Here is a 20,425-nt window from a genome sequence, read left to right as displayed (position 1 = left end):
CCAGTAATCGCTCCATTAATAAACGGTCAGATGTGCCATCAGTATATTTGACTCTACTTGGCACATCAAGTCATTTTCCTCAGGAGAGGAAGGTGTAACATTAATATGCCTACAACTGTCATGTCATGCTGAATAAGGATGAATGACTTCTGCTTGACATGGTTTCTCTACTACACAACCACTTCTCCATGGCATGAAGTAGTACAGGCCAACAGTACTGTCATTGAAGTGCACACTACTCTTATCCAAGTACATACACAACAGTTGCTGCAAAGTAGATTTCCAATGAATCCACTGAATAGCACAGTAGACCTCTGGCAGAACCTCAAAGAATATTAGTGTGTCTTCATTGAAAAGCCTTAAGATGTATGACATCATTGTCCAGTGTTCTGCTTCTAATTATGCAAACCAACCAGAAACATGACATGGAGACCAGCCATGGCAACAGCAGGGTTTTTATTACAAATTAAAATAAACAAAAAAGACAACTCTAAAATGAAGAAATAGAGGCCTGGGGAGATCGTACAAAATAACCGACACTTGTCTTGTTGAATCCAGTGGGTTGTGGTGGGAGATGAGTCAGCAGGCAAGATCTACACGGAATGTTTTCGTTGATACCTTCACATCTGCGTAATTCATTGATAAACCTACATCTTGTAAGAGTAAGTTGTTTAACCTGAAAGGACTGCCACAGGTACAGTTGACTTCAAACCATTTCTAGAGACAGACATTGAGGCTAGTTTACACACCGCATCTCAAATCAGTTGCGTAACACTTTTCTTTCTACCTTATTCCACTCTCTTCCTCTTCCAAGGACCCTGTTCTATCCTTCTCCTCCCGCTGATCAATCAATGAGGACTTTGCACTCATGCTCTTCCTCTCCTATTCATCTCCTCCTCCCTCCCTAGGTCGTGTTCATTAGGTACCAAAGGGACTGAAAGGGGAACTTGGACATTTTAAAACGCATGCCCTAATGAACACGAGCCCGGTTTACTCTGTGAGGTAGAAGTGCATCTTGTCGTTGACGTTCTTCCTCTCGGGGTTGAGGCGTTTGAGGATCTGGGCCAGGACGTTGACCGTCTGCTCGCTGCTCAGGCCAGTCCTCTTGGTCTGGAACTTCTTCAGCAGGTCCTTGGTGGTCATGGGCTTCCGGATCAGGTAGCGACGCACCGCCTCCTCTGTCAGCTGAACGTCACTGTGGAGAGGCAGGATGGAGAGTGGGACAAAACACCAGGGGGAGGGTGTGTGGTGGAAGGGGGGAGAGAATAAGAAGAAAGACCGTGCGTGTGGGAGAGGACAGAGAAAAGAGGGAGAGACAGAACGAGAGTGTGTGTGAGCTAGATGGGGTAAGGGTGAGAAAAGTGAACAAACAGGAGAGATTGAAGAGGAATATACCTGGAACTGGGGGTTGATTTGCCTGAGGGGGGCTGTGGCGTGCTCTTCCCTGAGGGGGCAGGACTCTGGGTGGTGACAGCCGTACTGCTGGACTCCATCTTCAGCCTCTTGGCAGCTGGAGACTCAGAGCTACCACCCACCACCTGTCTCTTACCTGTGAGGGGAGGGAGCAGGGTGATGGACGCAGTTGTAACAACCCTTTATTGTTCAATCAAGAAGAGTTAGCATGTAGTGCTGAGGTCACACATAGCCTTAAGGTGCCACAAACAAAATAAGACTTTCAGATCCTGTGAAAATGTAAATATAAATGAAAACATTACAAATATAAAAATACATTTCCCATCTGTGAATATGTGTGTGAGTGCATGCGTGTGTGTGTACCTTGCTCCAGTTTGCTAGCGGCGGCTCGGAGTGTGTTGGAGGTGGAGGCGGAGTCTATGGACGGTGTTCCAGGGCGACTGCCAGTCCTGGAGCTGCCTCCAGAGCCACGCCCACCACCGCGCTTAGGAGGAGTACGCTTCTTCTGGGGAGGGGCGGGGGTAGTGAGGAAATGGAGAACGTTAAGAGTGGTAGTCAAGAGCAAAGTCCACGAGAGCCACTCTCAACCTGTCAGGACCCAGACCAAGAAAGACCCAGTGTTTGCAGACCATTATCACACCAACACCAGTTGAAATGTGGAATACCAAGAGAGTCAGACCAACACCAACCACATCAAAGGGTTAAAAAGGCCTGTTTTTGTGCCCACACTGCTGCCACACTAGGGAAGCAAGATACCCTGGAAATTGTGTGTTGTGTCACCCCTTTTGTGCCACATAGAAACTACAAAATATGGTATCAGGTTCATCAACTACCAGAATCTTGTTCAAGACTTTTAGAAAAGCCCCAGATCAAGAACACGATATCAAGTCTCCATCTCTGCAAGAAAGACAGGGAAATGGGGTTGACATTGAACAGTGGTACTACAAAAGGGACCACACACAAACTAACACTCTCACACACACACACACACACACACACCACCATGAAGAGAGCGGAGGCTGCCTCTCCATCGATGTCGCTGTCCTCCGAAGTGTCCGACTCACCGCTGCTGTCTGAAACACACACACAATATTATCACATCATAGCCCCCTTCAACAAAAACACACAACATTATCACATCATAGCCCCATTCAACAAAAACACACAACATTATCACATCATAGCCCCATTCAACAAAAACACACAACATTATCACATCATAGCCCCCTTCAACAAAAACACACAACATTATCACATCATAGCCCCCTTCAACAAAAACACACAACATTATCACATCATAGCCCCTTCAACAAAAACACACAACATTATCACATCATAGCCCCCTTCAACAAAAACACACAACATTATCACATCATAGCCCCCTTCAACAAAAACACACAACATTATCACATCATAGCCCCCTTCAACAAAAACACAATATTATCACATCATAGCCCCTTCAACAAAAACACACAACATTATCACATCATAGCCCCTTCAACAAAAACACACAACATTATCACATCATAGCCCCCTTCAACAAAAACACACAACATTATCACATCATAGCCCCATTCAACAAAAACACACAACATTATCACATCATAGCCCCATTCAACAAAAACACACAACATTATCACATCATAGCCCCCTTCAACAAAAACACACAACATTATCACATCATAGCCCCCTTCAACAAAAACACACAACATTATCACATCATAGCCCCCTTCAACAAAAACACACAACATTATCACATCATAGCCCCTTCAACAAAAACACACAACATTATCACATCATAGCCCCCTTCAACAAAAACACACAACATTATCACATCATAGCCCCTTCAACAAAAACACACAACATTATCACATCATAGCCCCCTTCAACAAAAACACACAACATTATCACATCATAGCCCCCTTCAACAAAAACACACAACATTATCACATCATAGCCCCCTTCAACAAAAACACACAACATTATCACATCATAGCCCCATTCAACAAAAACACACAACATTATCACATCATAGCCCCATTCAACAAAAACACACAACATTATCACATCATAGCCCCCTTCAACAAAAACACACAACATTATCACATCATAGCCCCTTCAACAAAAACACACAACATTATCACATTATAGCCCCTTCAACAAAAACACACAACATTATCACATCATAGCCCCCTTCAACAAAAACCCACAATATTATCACATCATAGCCCCCTTCAACAAACACACAACATTATCACATCATAGCCCCCTTCAACAAAAACACACAACATTATCACATCATAGCCCCATTCAACAAAAACACACAATATTATCACATCATAGCCCCATTCAACAAAAACACACAACATTATCACATCATAGCCACCTTCAACAAAAACACACAACATTATCACATCATAGCCCCCTTCAACAAAAACACACAACATTATCACATCATAGCCCCCTTCAACAAAAACACACAATATTATCACATCATAGCCCCCTTCAACAAAAACCCAGTATATTTCCGTGGGTTCAAGTCTTGCCACTTCCTGTGATACCTGATCAGTAAAGATTCTAAAGAAGAAGAAAAACTGCTACCTCTCTTCTTCTTCGTCTGGACTGGGGTCTTCTTCCCTTCCTCTTCCTCCTCCTCCTCTTTCCCCTCTTCCTCGTTCGGTTTCTCCTCCTCGCTCTCTTCCTCACTCTCCGATGCCTCGTCGATTCCTGTGAACAGAGTTAAAGTTCTTAGAATTCACACACATGAACACGTATGGTTTCCATGGGGGTGCCCTCTGACCTTTGGGAACAGCCTCTTTATTGGACTTGGCCTTCTCTTCGCCGACCTCTTCCTCTGAACTGCAGGAACAAGGGAGTAAGGAGCGAGAGAGCGAGAAAGGGATGAAAGAGAAACAGATGTGAGAAAATAAATGAGGTTGCAGGAAGTGTGTGTATGGCTCTACAAGTGTCTCTGGTGAGTGGCCATACAGCTGTCAATAGAAGTACAGTGCATTCTGAAAGTATTCAGACCCTTTACTCAGTCCTTTGTTGAAGCACCTTTGGCAGCGATTACAGCCTCAAGTCTTCTTGGGTATGATGCTACAACACTTGTATTTGAGGAGTTTCCGATTCTTCTCTGCAGATTCTCTCAAGCTCTGTCAGGTTAGATGCGGAGAGTAGCTTCACAGCTATTTGCAGGTCTCTCCAGAGATGTTCGATCAGGTTCACGTCTGGGCTCTGGCTGGGCCACTCAAGGACATTCAGAGACTTGTCCTGAAGCCACTCCTGTGTTGTCTTGGCTCTGTGCTTAGGGTCGTTGTCCTGTTGGAAGTTGAACCGTCACACCAGTCTGAGGTCCTGAAGCCACTCCTGTGTTGTCTTGGCTCTGTACTTAGGGTCGTTGTCCTGATGGAAGTTGAACCGTCACACCAGTCTGAGGTCCTGAAGCCACTCCTGTGTTGTCTTGGCTCTGTACTTAGGGTCGTTGTCCTGTTGGAAGTTGAACCGTCACACCAGTCTGAGGTCCTGAAGCCACTCCTGTGTTGTCTTGGCTCTGTACTTAGGGTCGTTGTCCTGTTGGAAGTTGAACCGTCACACCAGTCTGAGGTCCTGAGTGCTCTGGAGCAGGTTTTCATCAAGGATCTCTCTGTGCTCAGGTCCTCTTTCCCTCGATACAGACTAGTCTCACAGTCTCTGCCGCTGAAACACATCCCCCACCGCATGATGCTGCCACCACCATGCTTCACCGTAGGGATGATGCCAGGTTTCCTCCAGACATGATGCTGCCACCACCATGCTTCACCGTAGGGATGATGCCAGGTTTCCTCCAGACATGATGCTGCCACCACCATGCTTCACCGTAGGGATGATGCCAGGTTTCCTCCAGATGTGATGCTTGGCATTTAAAGAGTTCAATCTTGGTTTCACCAGACCAGAGAATATTGTTTCTCATGGTCTGGGATTCCTTTAGGTGCCTTTTAGCAAACTCCAGAGGAACTCAAAAGCTCTTTCAGAGTGACCATCGAGTTCGTAGTCAACTCCCTGACCTAGGTCCGCTCAGTTTGGCAGGGCGTCCAGCTCTAGGAAGAGTCTTGGTAGTTCCAAACTTCTTCCATTTAAGAATGATGGAAGTCACTGTGTTCTTGGGAACATTCAATGCTGCATAAATGTTCTTGGGAAACATTTTTGGTACCCTTCCCCAGATCTGTGCCTCCACACAATCCTGTCTCAAAGTTCTACGGACAATTCCTTCAACCTCATGGCTTGGTTTTTGCTCTGACATGCACTGTCAACTGTGAGACCTTATATAGACAGGTGTGTGCCTTTCCAAATCATGTTGAATCAATTGAATTTCCCACAGGTGGACTCCAATCAAGTTGTAGAAACACCTTAAGGATGAACATCTCTGGAGACCTGAAAACGGCTGTGAAGCGACGCTTCCCATCTAACCTGACAGAGCTTGAAGGGCCCCTGAGTGGCACACCGGTGTAAGGCACTGCATTTGTATGCTAGACACATTACTACAGACCCTGGTTCGATTCCAGGCTGTTTCACAACCGGCCGTGATTGGGAGTCCCATAGGGCGGCGCACAATCGGCCCAGCGTCGTCCGGGTTTGGCCGGAGTAGGCCGTCATTCTAAATAAGAATTTTTTCTTAACTGACTGTCCTGGTTTTAAATAAAAGGTTAAAATAATGATAAATGGAAACAGGATGCACCTGAGCTCAATTTAGAATTTCATAGCAAAGGGTCTGAATACTAAGTATTTCAGTTTTCATATTTAATAATTTTGCAAACATTTCTTTAAAAAAACTTTATAGGTTTATAGGGTATTGTCTGTAGACTGTTGAGGATTTAAAAAATGTATTTAATCAATTTTAGAATAAGGTTGTAACATAACAAAATGTGGGAAAAGTAAAAGGGTCGGAATACTTTCTGAATGCACTCTGTGTGTGTGTGTGTGTGTGTGTATCTGTGAGTCTGTGTGTGTGTGTGTGTGTGTGTGTGTGTGTGTGTGTGTGTGTGTGTGTGTGTGTGTGTGTGTGTGTGTGTGTGTGTGTGTGTGTGTGTGTGTGTGTGTGTGTGTGTGTGTTTATCTGAGTCTGTATGTGTGTATCTGTATATTTATCTGAGTCTGTGTGTGTGTGTGTGTGTATCTGTGAGTGTGTGTGTATCTGTGAGTGTATCTGAGAGTCTGTGTGTGTGTGTGTGTGTATCTGCACGTCTGTGTGTGTGTGTGTGTGTGTGTGTGTGTGTGTGTGTGTGTGTGTGTGTGTGTGTGTGTGTGTGTGTGTGTGTGTGTGTGTGTGTGTGTGTATCTGCGAGTCTGTGTGTGTGTGTGTGTGTGTATCTGCGAGTCTGTCTGTGTGTGTGTGTGTGTGTGTGTATCTGTGAGTCTGTGTGTGTGTGTGTGTGTATCTGTGGGTCTGTGTGTGTGTGTATCTGTGGGTCTGTGTGTGTGTGTATCTGTATGTTTATCTGTGAGTCTGTGTGTGTGTGTGTGTATCTTTGGGTCTGTGTGTGTGTGTGTCACCTGCTCTCATCTGACATGTAGTCGACTTCCAGGCCCTCAAAGTCTCCATCGTCACTGTCCTCATTAGCCTCGCTGTCACTGCCCCTCTTCTTCTTCTTCTTCTTCCCTTCCCCTTCCCCTTCACATCCCCCTCTTTCTTCTTGGGCTTGCTGTCTCCATCTGACAGAAGAGGGGAGAGAAAGAGAGGAACGTAAGAGAGAGATGCACCTTCTAACAATTCAACAGTTGAACATGTAAAATGTACTTATTTGTTGGACATTGAGATGCGTCTTCAGCTAACAGACACGTGGTTCATACACACTGTATACTAGTGATGAGCACCGACATGGATAATCCACGTTGAAATCGGTTGCATTTTTTCCTGTTAAATATCAATATCATATCACAATATCAGAAACACTTTGCTGTACATGTTGTTTACCCAAATTATAATGTAAAATATTTGTAAAAAAATAATAAAATACATTGCATCTGTGTTCATTTCTTGTGTGTGGATCTCTGTGAAGTCCAGACAACTAAGGGGTCTGTGGTGATTTTCACCATTTGTTTGGATTCCTCACGTCTTAATCATTGTTAAGAAGAAGTTTGGTTCATATCGGATGTTAGGAACTATATTTATTGAATATTATATAAATCCTATCAATTTAAATGGCCAATTTGGGTGCAATCAACACGCTTTCAATTTGAGTTCTAATTGTCTTTCAGAAAAATAACGTTCAAGAAATGCTAATCTGATCTGTTTCTAACTGCAGATACCATTTCAGATCAATCTGATTGGTGGGTGTCCAAAACTTTTCTTGTGCTTTTTGAGGTTGAATGACTCCCATGCCCCTTTTTACTCTGCTTTCATTCTCATCATTACTGGGCTCTCCCTCCCTCCATCCCTCTCACCTCCCTTTCATCCTTCTCTCCTCCCTCCCTCCCTCTCTCCATCCTTCTCTCCTCCCTCCCTCCATCCTTCTCTCCTCCCTCCCTCCATCCTTCTCTCCTCCCTCCCTCCATCCTTCTCTCCTCCCTCCCTCCATCCTTCTCTCCTCCCTCCCTCCATCCTTCTCTCCTCCCTCCATCCTTCTCCTCCTCTCCCTCCATCCTTCTCTCCTCCCTCCCTCCATCCTTCTCTCCTCCCATCCTTCTCTCCTCCCTCCCTCCATCCTTCTCTCCTCCCTCCCTCCATCCTTCTCTCCTCCCTCCCTCCATCCTTCTCTCCCCCTCCTTCCATCCTTCTCTCCCCCTCCTTCCATCCTTCTCTACTCCCTCCCTCCATTCATCCTCCCTCCCATCCTCTCTTCCATCCTTCTCTCCACAGAAGCTGCTGTCACTTTCCTCTACTCCATCTCAGTTGACCTTTCTGCGACTCCTCACATCCCATCTCCTCGCCTCGTTCTCAACTGTATTGGAGAAGGTAAAGACGAGAGGATGCAACGAATCGAGGAAAGATGAAATCGCACGCCACTGTTGCTCATCACTGCTCAGCTCTCCTCTCTCCTCACCTTCGTCCATCTCTCCTCACCTTCTCCTCCACTGCTGTCGCTCTCATCACTGCTCAGCTCTCCTCTCTCCTCACCTTCGTCCATCTCTCCTCACCTTCTCCTCCACTGCTGTCGCTCTCATCACTGCTCAGCTCTCCTCTCTCCTCACCTTCGTCCATCTCTCCTCACCTTCTCCTCCACTGCTGTCGCTCTCATCACTGCTCAGCTCTCCTCTCTCCTCACCTTCGTCCATCTCTCCTCACCTTCTCCTCCACTGCTGTCGCTCTCATCACTGCTCAGCTCCTGCAATCCGTTTTGTCACCAAAGCTCCATATACTACCCACCATTGCGACCTGTACGCTCTCGTTGGCTGGCCCTCGCTTCATACTCGTCGCCAAACCCACTGGCTCCATGTCATCTACAAGACCCTGCTAGGTAAAGTCCCCCTTATCTCAGCTCGCTGGTCACCATAGCATCTCCCACCTGTAGCACACGCTCCAGCGGGTATATCTCTCTAGTCACCCCCAAAACCAATTCTTTCTTTGGCCGCCTCTCCTTCCAGTTCTCTGCTGCCAATGACTGGAACGAACTATAAAAATCTCTGAAACTGGAAACACTTATCTCCCTCACTAGCTTTAAGCACCAACTGTCAGAGCAGCACACAGATTACTGCACCTGTACATAGCCCACCTATAATTTAGCCCAAACAACTACCTCTTTCCCTACTGTATTTAATATATTTATTTATTTTGCTCCTTTGCACCCCATTATTTTTATTTCTACTTTGCACATTCTTCCATTGCAAAACTACCATTCCAGTGTTTTACTTGCTATATTGTATTTACCTCCTCACCTGATTTGCTCACATCGTATATAGACTTGTTTATACTGTATTATTGACTGTATGTTTGTTTTACTCCATGTGTAACTCTGTGTCGTTGTATCTGTCGAACTGCTTTGCTTTATCTTGGCCAGGTCGCAATTGTAAATGAGAACTTGTTCTCAACTTGCCTACCTGGTTAAATAAAGGTGAAAAAAACACAAGAAAAACCTTCTCCTCCACTGCTGTCGCTCTCATCACTGTTCAGCTCACTTCTCTCCTCACCTTCTCCTCCACTGCTGTCTCTCTCATCACTGCTCAGCTCTCTTCAACTTCTCCACTGCTGTCTCTCTCATCACTGCTCAGCTCTCTTCTCTCCTCACCTTCTCCTCCACTGCTGTCTCGCTCATCACTGCTCAACTCTCTTCTCTTCTTCTCCTCCACTGCTGTCTCTCTCATCACTGCTCAACTCTCTTCTCTTCTCACCTTCTCCTCCACTGCTGTCTCTCTCATCACTGCTCAACTCTCTTCTCTTCTCTCCTTACCTTCTCCTCCACTGCTGTCTCTCTCATCACTGCTCAACTCTCTTCTCTTCTCTCCTCACCTTCTCCTCCACTGCTGTCTCGCTCATCACTGCTCAACTCTCTTCTCTTCTCACCTTCTCCTCCACTGCTGTCTCTCTCATCACTGCTCAACTCTCTTCTCTTCTCACCTTCTCCTCCTCTGCTGTCTCTCTCATCACTGCTCAACTCTCTTCTCTTCTCTCCTTACCTTCTCCTCCACTGCTGTCTCTCTCATCACTGCTCAACTCTCTTCTCTTCTCTTCTTACCTTCTCCTCCACTGCTGTCTCTCTCATCACTGCTCAACTCTCTTCTCTTCTTACCTTCTCCTCCACTGCTGTCTCGCTCATCACTGCTCAACTCTCTTCTCTTCTCACCTTCTCCTCCACTGCTGTCTCTCTCATCACTGCTCAACTCTCTTCTCACCTTCTCCTCCACAGCTGTCTCTCTCATCACTGCTCAACTCTCTTCTCTTCTCTCCTTACCTTCTCCTCCACTGCTGTCTCTCTCATCACTGCTCAACTCTCTTCTCTTCTCTTCTTACCTTCTCCTCCACTGCTGTCTCTCTCATCACTGCTCAACTCTCTTCTCTCCTCACCTTACCTTCTCCTCCACTGCTGTCTCGCTCATCACTGCTCAACTCTCTTCTCTTCTCTTCTCACCTTCTCCTCCACTGCTGTCTCTCTCATCACTGCTCAACTCTCTTCTCTTCTCTCCTTACCTTCTCCTCCACTGCTGTCTCTCTCATCACTGCTCAACTCTCTTCTCTTCTTACCTTCTCCTCCACTGCTGTCTCTCTCATCACTGCTCAACTCTCTTCTCTCCTCACCTTCTCCTCCTCCGCTGCTGTCGCTCTCATCACTGTTCAACTCTCTTCTCTTCTCTCCTTACCTTCTCCTCCACTGCTGTCTCTCTCATCACTGCTCAACTCTCTTCTCTTCTCTCCTCACCTTCTCCTCCACTGCCGTCTCTCTCATCACTGCTCAACTCTTCTCATCTCTCCTCACCTTCTCCTCCGCTGCTGTCGCTCTCATCACTGCTCAGCTCCAGGTCATCCTCCAGGTCATGGATGCGCAGGTCCCCTCCTCTTCCTCCCTTCTTCTTTTTCTTCTTCCCCCCCTTCTCGCCTTCCTCGTCGTCATCGTCCGGCCCTCTCTCCTGCTCCCGCAGGCGCCTCTGGAGCATGATGCTGAAGTGGTTCACCACCTTGTTCCTCCTGAGAGGGGGGGAGGGGAAGTAGTGTGTACCCCAGTACGTTCCCCACATCTACCCCCTAGTGTTTTTACCTGAGGGTGAATTTGCACCCCCATCTTTATTCTTCCCCTCAGTATTTCCCCTTCTCCTCTCTCTCCCTCCACTTCACCCTCTCCTCACCTGCCCCACTCCTCCTCTGCCTCCTCGGCGGTCAGCGTGCGGTGTTTGGCCTGGGGCACGAAGTTGTACCAACCGTTGACGGGGAAGGCCTCAAAGGCCCCGTCGGGACACTGGGTAAAGATGTAGTAGGACGCATTCTCCGTTATGCCCCCTTTCTTCGTTCCCTTGAACCTGAAACAGAGAGAAACATGTTGATAATAAAGGATAGTTCAGGCTATATGGGAGTTCCTCCTTGCCCTCGGATCGACAGAGAGACAAAGGATGGCTTGGTAAGTATTTGTGAGAGAACCAGAGCTAAGTAAAGGTAAGATCAAGGCCTGTGTGGAGCCTACCTCTTCCCTGCCTTGCCGTTGACCTTGAGGATCCAGGGTTGGTCCTCCACCTTGAACTCCCTGGTGACTATTCCAAACTTCTTCCTGCGTGCCTCCTCCCTCTGCTTCTTCCCAAACTCACTGCCTGCCGCCCCCTCCTCAGTCTCCTCCACACCATACATCCTCCTGTTACTCATGTCCCGCTCCATACGAGCCTGGGGGGAAGGGGAAAGGAGGGAGGAGAGAAGACAGAGCGTGAGACGGATGGGACAACGGGAGCAGAGTAGGGAGATGAAGTGTAGAAGGTAATATAAATAATAGAAGGGGAGGAGAGGAAGGTAGAGCGAGAGACGGGGAGGGAGAGAGAGACGGGGAGGGGGGGAGAGAGAGGGGGGGAGAGAGACGGGGGGAGAGAGAGACGGGGGGAGACGGGGAGGGGTAGAGAGAGACGGGGGGGGGGGAGACGGGGAGGGGGAGAGAGAGACAGGGGGGAGAGAGAGACGGGGAGGGGGAGAGAGAGAGGCGGGGAGGGGGAGAGAGAGAGGCGGGGAGGGGGAGAGAGAGAGACGGGGAGGGGGAGAGAGAGAGACGGGGGGGGGGGAGACGGGGAGAGGGAGAGACGGGAAGGGGGGAGAGAGACGGGGAGGGGGGAGAGAGACGGGGAGGGGGGAGAGAGACGGGGAGGGGGGGAGAGAGACGGGGAGGGGGGAGAGAGACGGGGAGGGGGAGAGAGACGGGGGAGGGGGAGAGAGACGGGGAGGGGGGGGAGAGAGACGGGGAGGGGGGAGAGAGACGGGGAGGGGGAGAGAGACGGGGAGGGGGGGAGAGACGGGGAGAGAGAGACGGGGACGGGGGGAGAGACGGGAGGGAGAGAGAGAGACGGGGAGGGAGAGAGAGAGAGACGGGGAGGGAGAGAGAGACGGGGAGGGAGAGAGAGAGACGGGGAGGGAGAGAGAGAGACGGGGAGGGAGAGAGAGAGACGGGGAGGGAGAGAGAGAGACGTTGGAGTTCCGGTTGGAGCGAGTGGTCGCATCTGCACGTCGCTCCAACGGGTAGTATAACTTTTTCATTATATCACAACGGTTTGATTTGTCTTATCTTAGCAATTTCTTCTCAGCTAGCTACATAGCCGTCTTTGTATCAAAGATAATTGCGTAATTATCGTATTTCGCCGTCCTAACGTAGTCTTCACTAGCCAGCTAGCTAACGTCCACTGATTAGCTGCACTGGAGAAACTGTTACACTCAACTGAACGACTTGATTAGTTTAGTGTTAGCTAGCTACATAGCTGTCTTTGCTGTCTTCGTATCATCGTATCATCGTATCCAAGATAATTGTGTTGTTTAGGTTTAGAGTGTGTAGTCTTAGAGTGATTATCTTAATTTACCGAGGTTAGCTAGCCAGCTATTTGTCGTCCTTAACGTAGGTGACTCTGCTAGCTAGCCAACAGCTAGCCAACGCTAGCCAACGTCTTCTGTATAGAACTCAACTACCCGGTCGCATTCACAGGTTGTATCACATTTTCACTTCATTTTCATTACAGTACAACGGTTTGATTTGTTTGATCGTAGCTAGCTACTTAGCTAGCTACATAGCCGTCTTTGTATCAAAGATAATTGTGTAGTCTAGAGCGATTTTCTAGGTTCGCTAGCCATCTATTGTCGTTCTTTTAACGCAACGTAACGTAAACAACACTGCTAGCTAGCCTGCTAGCCCCGAATAGCAACACTGCAGAAACTATTACACTCAACGGAACGACTTGATTAGTGTAGTGTCAACAACGCAGCCACTGCCAGCTAGCCTACTTCAGCAGTACTGTATCATTTTAATCATTTTAGTCAATAAGATTCTTGCTACGTAGCTTAACTTTCTGAACATTCGAGACGTGTAGTCCACTTGTCATTCAATCTCCTTTGCATTAGCGTAGCCTCTTCTGTAGCCTGTCAACTATGTGTCGGTTTATCCCTGTTCTCTCCTCTCTGCACAGACCATACAAACGCTCCTCACCGCGTGGCCGCGGCCACCCTACTTTGGTGGTCCCAGCGCGCACGACCCACGTGGAGTTCCAGGTCTCCGGTAGCCTCTGGAACTGCCAATCTGCGGTCAACAAGGCAGAGTTCATCTCAGCCTATGCCTCCCTCCAGTCCCTCGACTTCTTGGCCCTGACGGAAACATGGATCACCACAGACAACACTGCTACTCCTACTGCTCTCTCTTCGTCCGCCCACGTGTTCTCGCACACCCCGAGAGCGTCTGGTCAGCGGGGTGGTGGCACCGGGATCCTCATCTCTCCCAAGTGGTCATTCTCTCTTTCTCCCCTTACCCATCTGTCTATCGCCTCCTTTGAATTCCATGCTGTCACAGTTACTAGCCCTTTCAAGCTTAACATCCTTATCATTTATCGCCCTCCAGGTTCCCTCGGAGAGTTCATCAATGAGCTTGATGCCTTGATAAGCTCCTTTCCTGAGGACGGCTCACCTTTCACAGTTCTGGGCGACTTTAACCTCCCCACGTCTACCTTTGACTCTTTCCTCTCTGCCTCCTTCTTTCCACTCCTCTCCTCTTTTGACCTCACCCTCTCACCTTCCCCCCCTACTCACAAGGCAGGCAATACGCTCGACCTCATCTTTACTAGATGCTGTTCTTCCACTAACCTCATTGCAACTCCCCTCCAAGTCTCCGACCACTGCCTTGTATCCTTTTCCCTCTCATCCAACACCTCCCACACTGCCCCTACTCGGATGGTATCGCGCCGTCCCAACCTTCGCTCTCTCCCCCGCTACTCTCTCCTCTTCCATCCTATCATCTCTTCCCTCCGCTCAAACCTTCTCCCACCTATCTCCTGATTCTGCCTCCTCAACCCTCCTCTCCTCCCTCTCTGCATCCCTTGACTCTCTATGTCCCCTATCCTCCAGGCCGGCTCGGTCCTCCCCTCCCGCTCCGTGGCTCGATGACTCATTGCGAGCTCACAGAACAGGGCTCCGGGCAGCCGAGCGGAAATGGAGGAAAACTCGCCTCCCTGCGGACCTGGCATCCTTTCACTCCCTCCTCTCTACATTTTCCTCCTCTGTCTCTGCTGCTAAAGCCACTTTCTACCACGCTAAATTCCAAGCTGCTGCCTCTAACCCTAGGAAGCTCTTTGCCACCTTCTCCTCTCTCCTGAATCCTCCGCCCCCTCCCCCCTCCTCCCTCTCTGCAGATGACTTCGTCAACCATTTTGAAAAGAAGGTCGACGACATCCGATCCTCGTTTGCTAAGTCAAACGACACTGCTGGTTCTGCTCACACTGCCCTACCCTGTGCTCTGACCTCTTTCTCCCTCTCTCTCCAGATGAAATCTCGCGTCTTGTGACGGCCGGCCGCCCAACAACCTGCCCGCTTGACCCTATCCCCTCCTCTCTTCTCCAGACCATTTCCGGAGACCTTCTCCCTTACCTCACCTCGCTCATCAACTCATCCCTGACCGTTGGCTACGTCCCTTCCGTCTTCAAGAGAGCGAGAGTTGCACCCCTTCTGAAAAAACCTACACTCGATCCCTCCGATGTCAACAATTACAGACCAGTATCCCTTCTTTCTTTTCTCTCCAAAACTCTTGAACGTGCTGTCCTTGGCCAGCTCTCCCGCTATCTCTCTCTGAATGACCTTCTTGATCCAAATCAGTCAGGTTTCAAGACTAGTCATTCAACTGAGACTGCTCTCCTCTGTATCACGGAGGCGCTCCGCACTGCTAAAGCTAACTCTCTCTCCTCTGCTCTCATCCTTCTAGATCTATCGGCTGCCTTCGATACTGTGAACCATCAGATCCTCCTCTCCACCCTCTCCGAGTTGGGCATCTCCGGCGCGGCCCACGCTTGGATTGCGTCCTACCTGACAGGTCGCTCCTACCAGGTGGCGTGGCGAGAATCTGTCTCCTCACCACGCGCTCTCACCACTGGTGTCCCCCAGGGCTCTGTTCTTGGCCCTCTCCTATTCTCGCTATACACCAAGTCACTTGGCTCTGTCATAACCTCACATGGTCTCTCTTATCATTGCTATGCAGACGACACACAATTAATCTTCTCCTTTCCCCCTTCTGATGACCAGGTGGCGAATCGCATCTCTGCATGTCTGGCAGACATATCAGTGTGGATGACGGATCACCACCTCAAGCTGAACCTCGGCAAGACGGAGCTACTCTTCCTCCCGGGGAAGGACTGCCCGTTCCATGATCTCGCCATCACGGTTGACAACTCCATTGTGTCCTCCTCCCAGAGCGCCAAGAACCTTGGCGTGATCCTGGACAACACCCTGTCGTTCTCAACTAACATCAAGGCGGTGGCCCGTTCCTGTAGGTTCATGCTCTACAACATCCGCAGAGTACGACCCTGCCTCACACAGGAAGCGGCGCAGGTCCTAATCCAGGCACTTGTCATCTCCCGTCTGGATTACTGCAACTCGCTGTTGGCTGGGCTCCCTGCCTGTGCCATTAAACCCCTTCAACTCATCCAGAACGCCGCAGCCCGTCTGGTGTTCAACCTTCCCAAGTTCTCTCACGTCACCCCGCTCCTCCGTTCTCTCCACTGGCTTCCAGTTGAAGCTCGCATCCGCTACAAGACCATGGTGCTTGCCTACGGAGCTGTGAGGGGAACGGCACCTCAGTACCTCCAGGCTCTGATCAGGCCCTACACCCAAACAAGGGCACTGCGTTCATCCACCTCTGGCCTGCTCGCCTCCCTACCACTGAGGAAGTACAGCTCCCGCTCAGCCCAGTCAAAACTGTTCGCTGCCCTGGCCCCCAATGGTGGAACAAACTCCCTCACGACGCCAGGACAGCGGAGTCAATCACCACCTTCCGGAGACACCTGAAACCCCACCTCTTTAAGGAATACCTAGGATAGGTTAAGTAATCCCTCTCACCCCACCCCCCCTAAGTTTTAGATGCACTATTGTTAAGTGACTGTCCCACTGGATGTCATAAGGTGAATGCACCAATTTGTAAGTCGCTCTGGATAAGAGCGTCTGCTAAATGACTTAAATGTAATGTAAATGGGGAGGGAGAGAGAGACGGGTAGGGAGAGAGAGACGGGTAGGGAGAGAGAGAGACGGGTAGGGACAGAGAGAGACGGGGAGGGAGAGAGAGAGACGGGGAGGGGGAGAAAGAGGGGGGGAAGAGGGGGGAGACAGGTAGGGAGAGAGAGAGACGGGGAGGGGGAGAGAGATGGGGAGAGAGACGGGGAGGGAGAGAGAGAGACGGGGGGGGGGAGAGATGGGGGGGGAGACGGGGAGGGGGGACGGGGAGGGGCAGAGAGAGACGGGGAGGGGGAGAGAGAGACGGGGAGGGGGGAGACGGGAAGGGAGAGAGACGGGGAGGGGGAGAGAGACGGGGAGGGGGAGAGAGAGACGGGGAGGGGGAGAGAGAGAGGGGAGGGGGAGAGAGAGACGGGGAGGGGGAGAGAGAGAGAGAGACAGAAACGTGGGGGGGGAGAGAGACAGAAACGGGGAGGGGGAGAGAGAGAGAGACGGGGGAGAGAGACGGGGAGGGAGAGAGACGGGGAGGGAGAGAGACGGGGAGGGAGAGAGAGAGACGGGGAGGGAGAGAGAGAAGGGGAGGGGGAGAGAGACGGGGAGGTGGGGGGAGAGAGACGGGGAGGTGGGGGGGGAGAGGGGGAGGTGGGGAGAGAGACGGGGAGGGGGGAGAGAGAGAGAGAGAGACAGAAACGGGGAGGGGGAGAGAGACAGAAACGGGGAGGGGGAGAGAGAGAGAGACGGGGAGGGAGAGAGAGACGGGGGGAGAGAGAGCGAAGGAGAGACAGACGACAGGGAGAGAGAACGAAGGAGAGACAGACAGGGAGAGAGAATCATTGAGTGTTCTTGTAGGCTATTGAGGAAAGTTGTAATGAGAGGGAGTTTCCCAGAGAGTTGGCCTGCATACCTGGGTCCAGGAGGAGCAGTTTACTTTGTCCCCAGAGTTAAAGGCCATGATGCTGTACTTCTTACTGGTGTTCCTACACACACACACAGGTTAGTGGTGTAAGCTATGTCATGATTCATGTAGATACCACATCATGTACAGTGCATTTGAAAGTGTTCAGACCTCTTGACTTTTTCCACAGACCTTATATAGACAGGTGTGTGCCTTTCCAAATCATGTCAAATCAATTTAATTTTCCACAGGTGGACTTCAATCAAGTTGTAAAAACATCTCAAGGATGATCAATGGAAACAGGATGCATCGGAGCTCATTTTTAGGGTCTCATAGCAAAGGCTCCGAATACTTATGTAAATAAGGGATCTATTTATATTTTTTTTATAAAATGTGCAAAAATGTCTAAAGACCTGTTTTCACTTTGTCATTATAAACCATTGTATGTAGATTCAGGAGGGAATTATTTAAAAATATATATATTTTAGATTAATACTGTAATGTAAAGATCTGAGTGGCTGGTAGATTTTTTAAATGTACCTGACACAGTGGCTGGTGAACCAAAAAGTAAATTGTATGTCCTGCTTGGAACACTACACATACAGAAGATACACTTAGGGAAAGTTAGCTGTTTTATCACCCAAGGTTTTTGTTTGAGATGTTTTTTTTATGTGTGTTCACTCCCGCGTTTCCATTAGCTCAGGAAGTGTCGTAATTCAGATAGTTCAGGTAAATGTGCAACGCAAAAAAAACTCTGTGGGAATCCGTGTTAAAATGATGCACGTTAAGTGTCTTTTGTACTTGGACAATTATTTTGGGGTGATTTGAAAGGAGAGTGAGGTTCCATAACCGTATTGCAAGCAATGATTATTAACGGTTAGACAGAGAGTCGGGAATGTTGTACACATTGGCCCTGCTGTGGTCAAATGTTAAATGAGAACCCAATGGCTGTAGGCCTTGGATAGTACTTACTTGGGGACCCGGACTATGTACTCTGTAGAAGAGGAACTGCTGCCACCCTGTAAAAAAAACACACACAGTTTGCTACACTACATATACAAACGTAAGTGGACACCCCTTCAAATGAGTGGATTCGGCTATTTCAGCCACACTCGTTGCTGGCAGGTGTATAAAAATTGAGCACACAGACATGCAATCTCAGTAGACAAACATTGGCAGTAGAATGCCCTTAGTGAAGAGCTCAGTGATTTTCAAATCCTTCAAAGGATGCCACCTTTCCAACTAGTCAGTTCGTAAAATTTATGCTGTTAGAACTGCCCCGGTCAACTCTTAACTGCTGTTATTGTGAAGTGGAAACATTTAGGAGCAACAACGGATCACCCACACAGTGGTAGGCCACACAAGCTCACAGAACGGGACCGCCGAGTGCCGAAGCCCGTATAAATCGTCTGTCCTCAGTTGCAACACTCACTACCAAGTTCCAAACTGCCTCTGGAAGCAACGTAGGTCAAGAACTGTTTGTCAGGAGCTTCATGTAATGGGTTTCCATGGCCGAGCAGCTGCACATAAGCCTAAAATCACAATGCCAAGCATTGGCTAAAGTGATGTGAAGCTTGCCTCCATTGGACTCTGGAGCAGTGGAAATGCCTTCTCTGGAGTGGTGAATCACATTTCACCATTTGGCAGTCTAAAGGACGAATCTGAGTTTGGCGGATGCCAGGAGAACACTACCTGCCCCAATGCATAGTGCAGACAGTAAAGTTTGATGGAGGAGGAATAATGGTCTGGGGCTGTTTTTCATGTTCAGGCTCCTTAGTTTCGGTAAAGGGAATCTTAACGCTACAGCAGACATTGACATTCTAGACGATTCTGTGCTTCAAACTTTGTGGCAACAGTTTGGAGAAGGACCTTTCCTGTTTCAGCATGACAATGCCCCGTGTACAAAGCAAGGTCCATACAGAAATAGTTTGTCGAGATCGGTAGAAGAACTTGATTGGCCTGCACAGAGCCCTGACCTCAACCTCAAGGAACACCTTTTGGATGAATTGGAATGACGGCTGAGAGCCAGGCCTAAATGCCCAACATCAATGTCCGACCTCACTAATGTTTTAGTGGTCGAATTCAGAATGGAAGCAAATCCCTGCAGCAATGTTCCAACATCTAGTGGAAAGCTTTCCCAGAACAGTGGAGGCTGCTATAGCAGTAAAGGGAGGACCATCTCCATATTAATGCCCAGCAAGCCTGACAATGAGATAAGCAAGCAACAGATGAAGCAAATGTGTTGAGCAATAGACTGATACCGTCATGTTGACCCTACAAGTAAACCATACACCCAATACTTACCAATGAAGCCATGGTCGACTGTATACAGAGGCAGTATGCCCCTATTCTTAGTCAAGCAGTCACCTGTAAGTGATCACCTGTTGAAGTATAACGACATTTTTTTCAGTTCATAGCAAGATAGAACACTATAGGACATGCTTAACTGACTTCGGTCTCAGCATATGCAGAAATGACTCATCAAAAGGCAGTTGTGGTCATTTATGTACGAACGTTAGCTATAGAACCATATATTTTGGATATTAAAGGCTTCGCCTCTTCCTCTGATAGAGCTAAGTTACTACTTACTGTACGTTAGTCTGTAGCTAGTTACCAGTAGGCTAAGACACTCAATAAATATATTGACCCAGTCAACCTACCTCTTCAAAATGTGCGAAACAAAAGATGTTGCTTCATAGGTAATCAAACGTAAATCGTGGATAACATTTCATATTAGAATGTATCTAGCACTTAATATCTGGTAGCTAACGTTACTCATGCAGTCGTTAGTTAAATATTTGTCTTGGGTTAGTACTATCTGGTATCCTTTGGACGTCCCTACCCAACCTAACCATAAACCTTTTCCTTTATTTCGGTAGGGACGTACTAAGGATCTAAAATAACACTAACACATGACAAGTCCTGCTGCTTTCCGCCAACCGTTCCGTCAAGAATAATGGTCGGCCGGAAAACAAATTCAAACAGCACTTAGTTCTTAGTAGATAGGTGCCATAGGCTCGTGCCGCGAAACCAAAGAATATCCT

General features: G+C 48.6%; 1 protein-coding gene across 1 annotated transcript; it reads right to left on the bottom strand.

Moving 5' to 3' along the window:
• Nucleotides 1-446: 446 nt before the first annotated feature.
• Nucleotides 447-20,244, bottom strand: LOC123998969 (general transcription factor IIF subunit 1-like). The gene is made up of 15 exons (XM_046304258.1): nt 20,042-20,244; nt 19,686-19,762; nt 18,354-18,400; nt 17,391-17,463; nt 11,502-11,695; nt 11,170-11,340; nt 10,803-11,011; nt 7,267-7,306; nt 6,946-7,104; nt 4,214-4,272; nt 4,015-4,140; nt 2,413-2,486; nt 1,777-1,918; nt 1,396-1,549; nt 447-1,195 (listed from the first exon to the last, which is right to left on the bottom strand). Exons 2-15 carry the CDS (start codon nt 19,695-19,697, stop codon nt 991-993), a joined length of 1,665 nt encoding a protein of 554 aa, XP_046160214.1. The 5' UTR covers nt 19,698-19,762; nt 20,042-20,244; the 3' UTR covers nt 447-990.
• Nucleotides 20,245-20,425: the final 181 nt, after the last annotated feature.

This window comes from Oncorhynchus gorbuscha, linkage group LG16, assembly GCF_021184085.1.
Source record: "Oncorhynchus gorbuscha isolate QuinsamMale2020 ecotype Even-year linkage group LG16, OgorEven_v1.0, whole genome shotgun sequence".
In the NCBI taxonomy this organism is placed as follows: domain Eukaryota; kingdom Metazoa; phylum Chordata; class Actinopteri; order Salmoniformes; family Salmonidae; genus Oncorhynchus; species Oncorhynchus gorbuscha.
Note: the sequence above shows the minus strand (reverse complement) of the source record. Positions and strands in the feature narration are given on the sequence as shown.

Excerpts from the sequence above, each read along its gene's own strand:
- LOC123998969 (XM_046304258.1), bottom strand. Across the intron at positions 7,105-7,266 it reads AACGTGGATTATCCATGTCG|ATGGAGACAGCAAGCCCAAG; the intron begins GTGCTCATCACT and ends CTCTTCTGTCAG. Across the intron at positions 4,273-6,945 it reads TACATGTCAGATGAGAGCAG|TTCAGAGGAAGAGGTCGGCG; the intron begins GTGACACACACA and ends TTGTTCCTGCAG.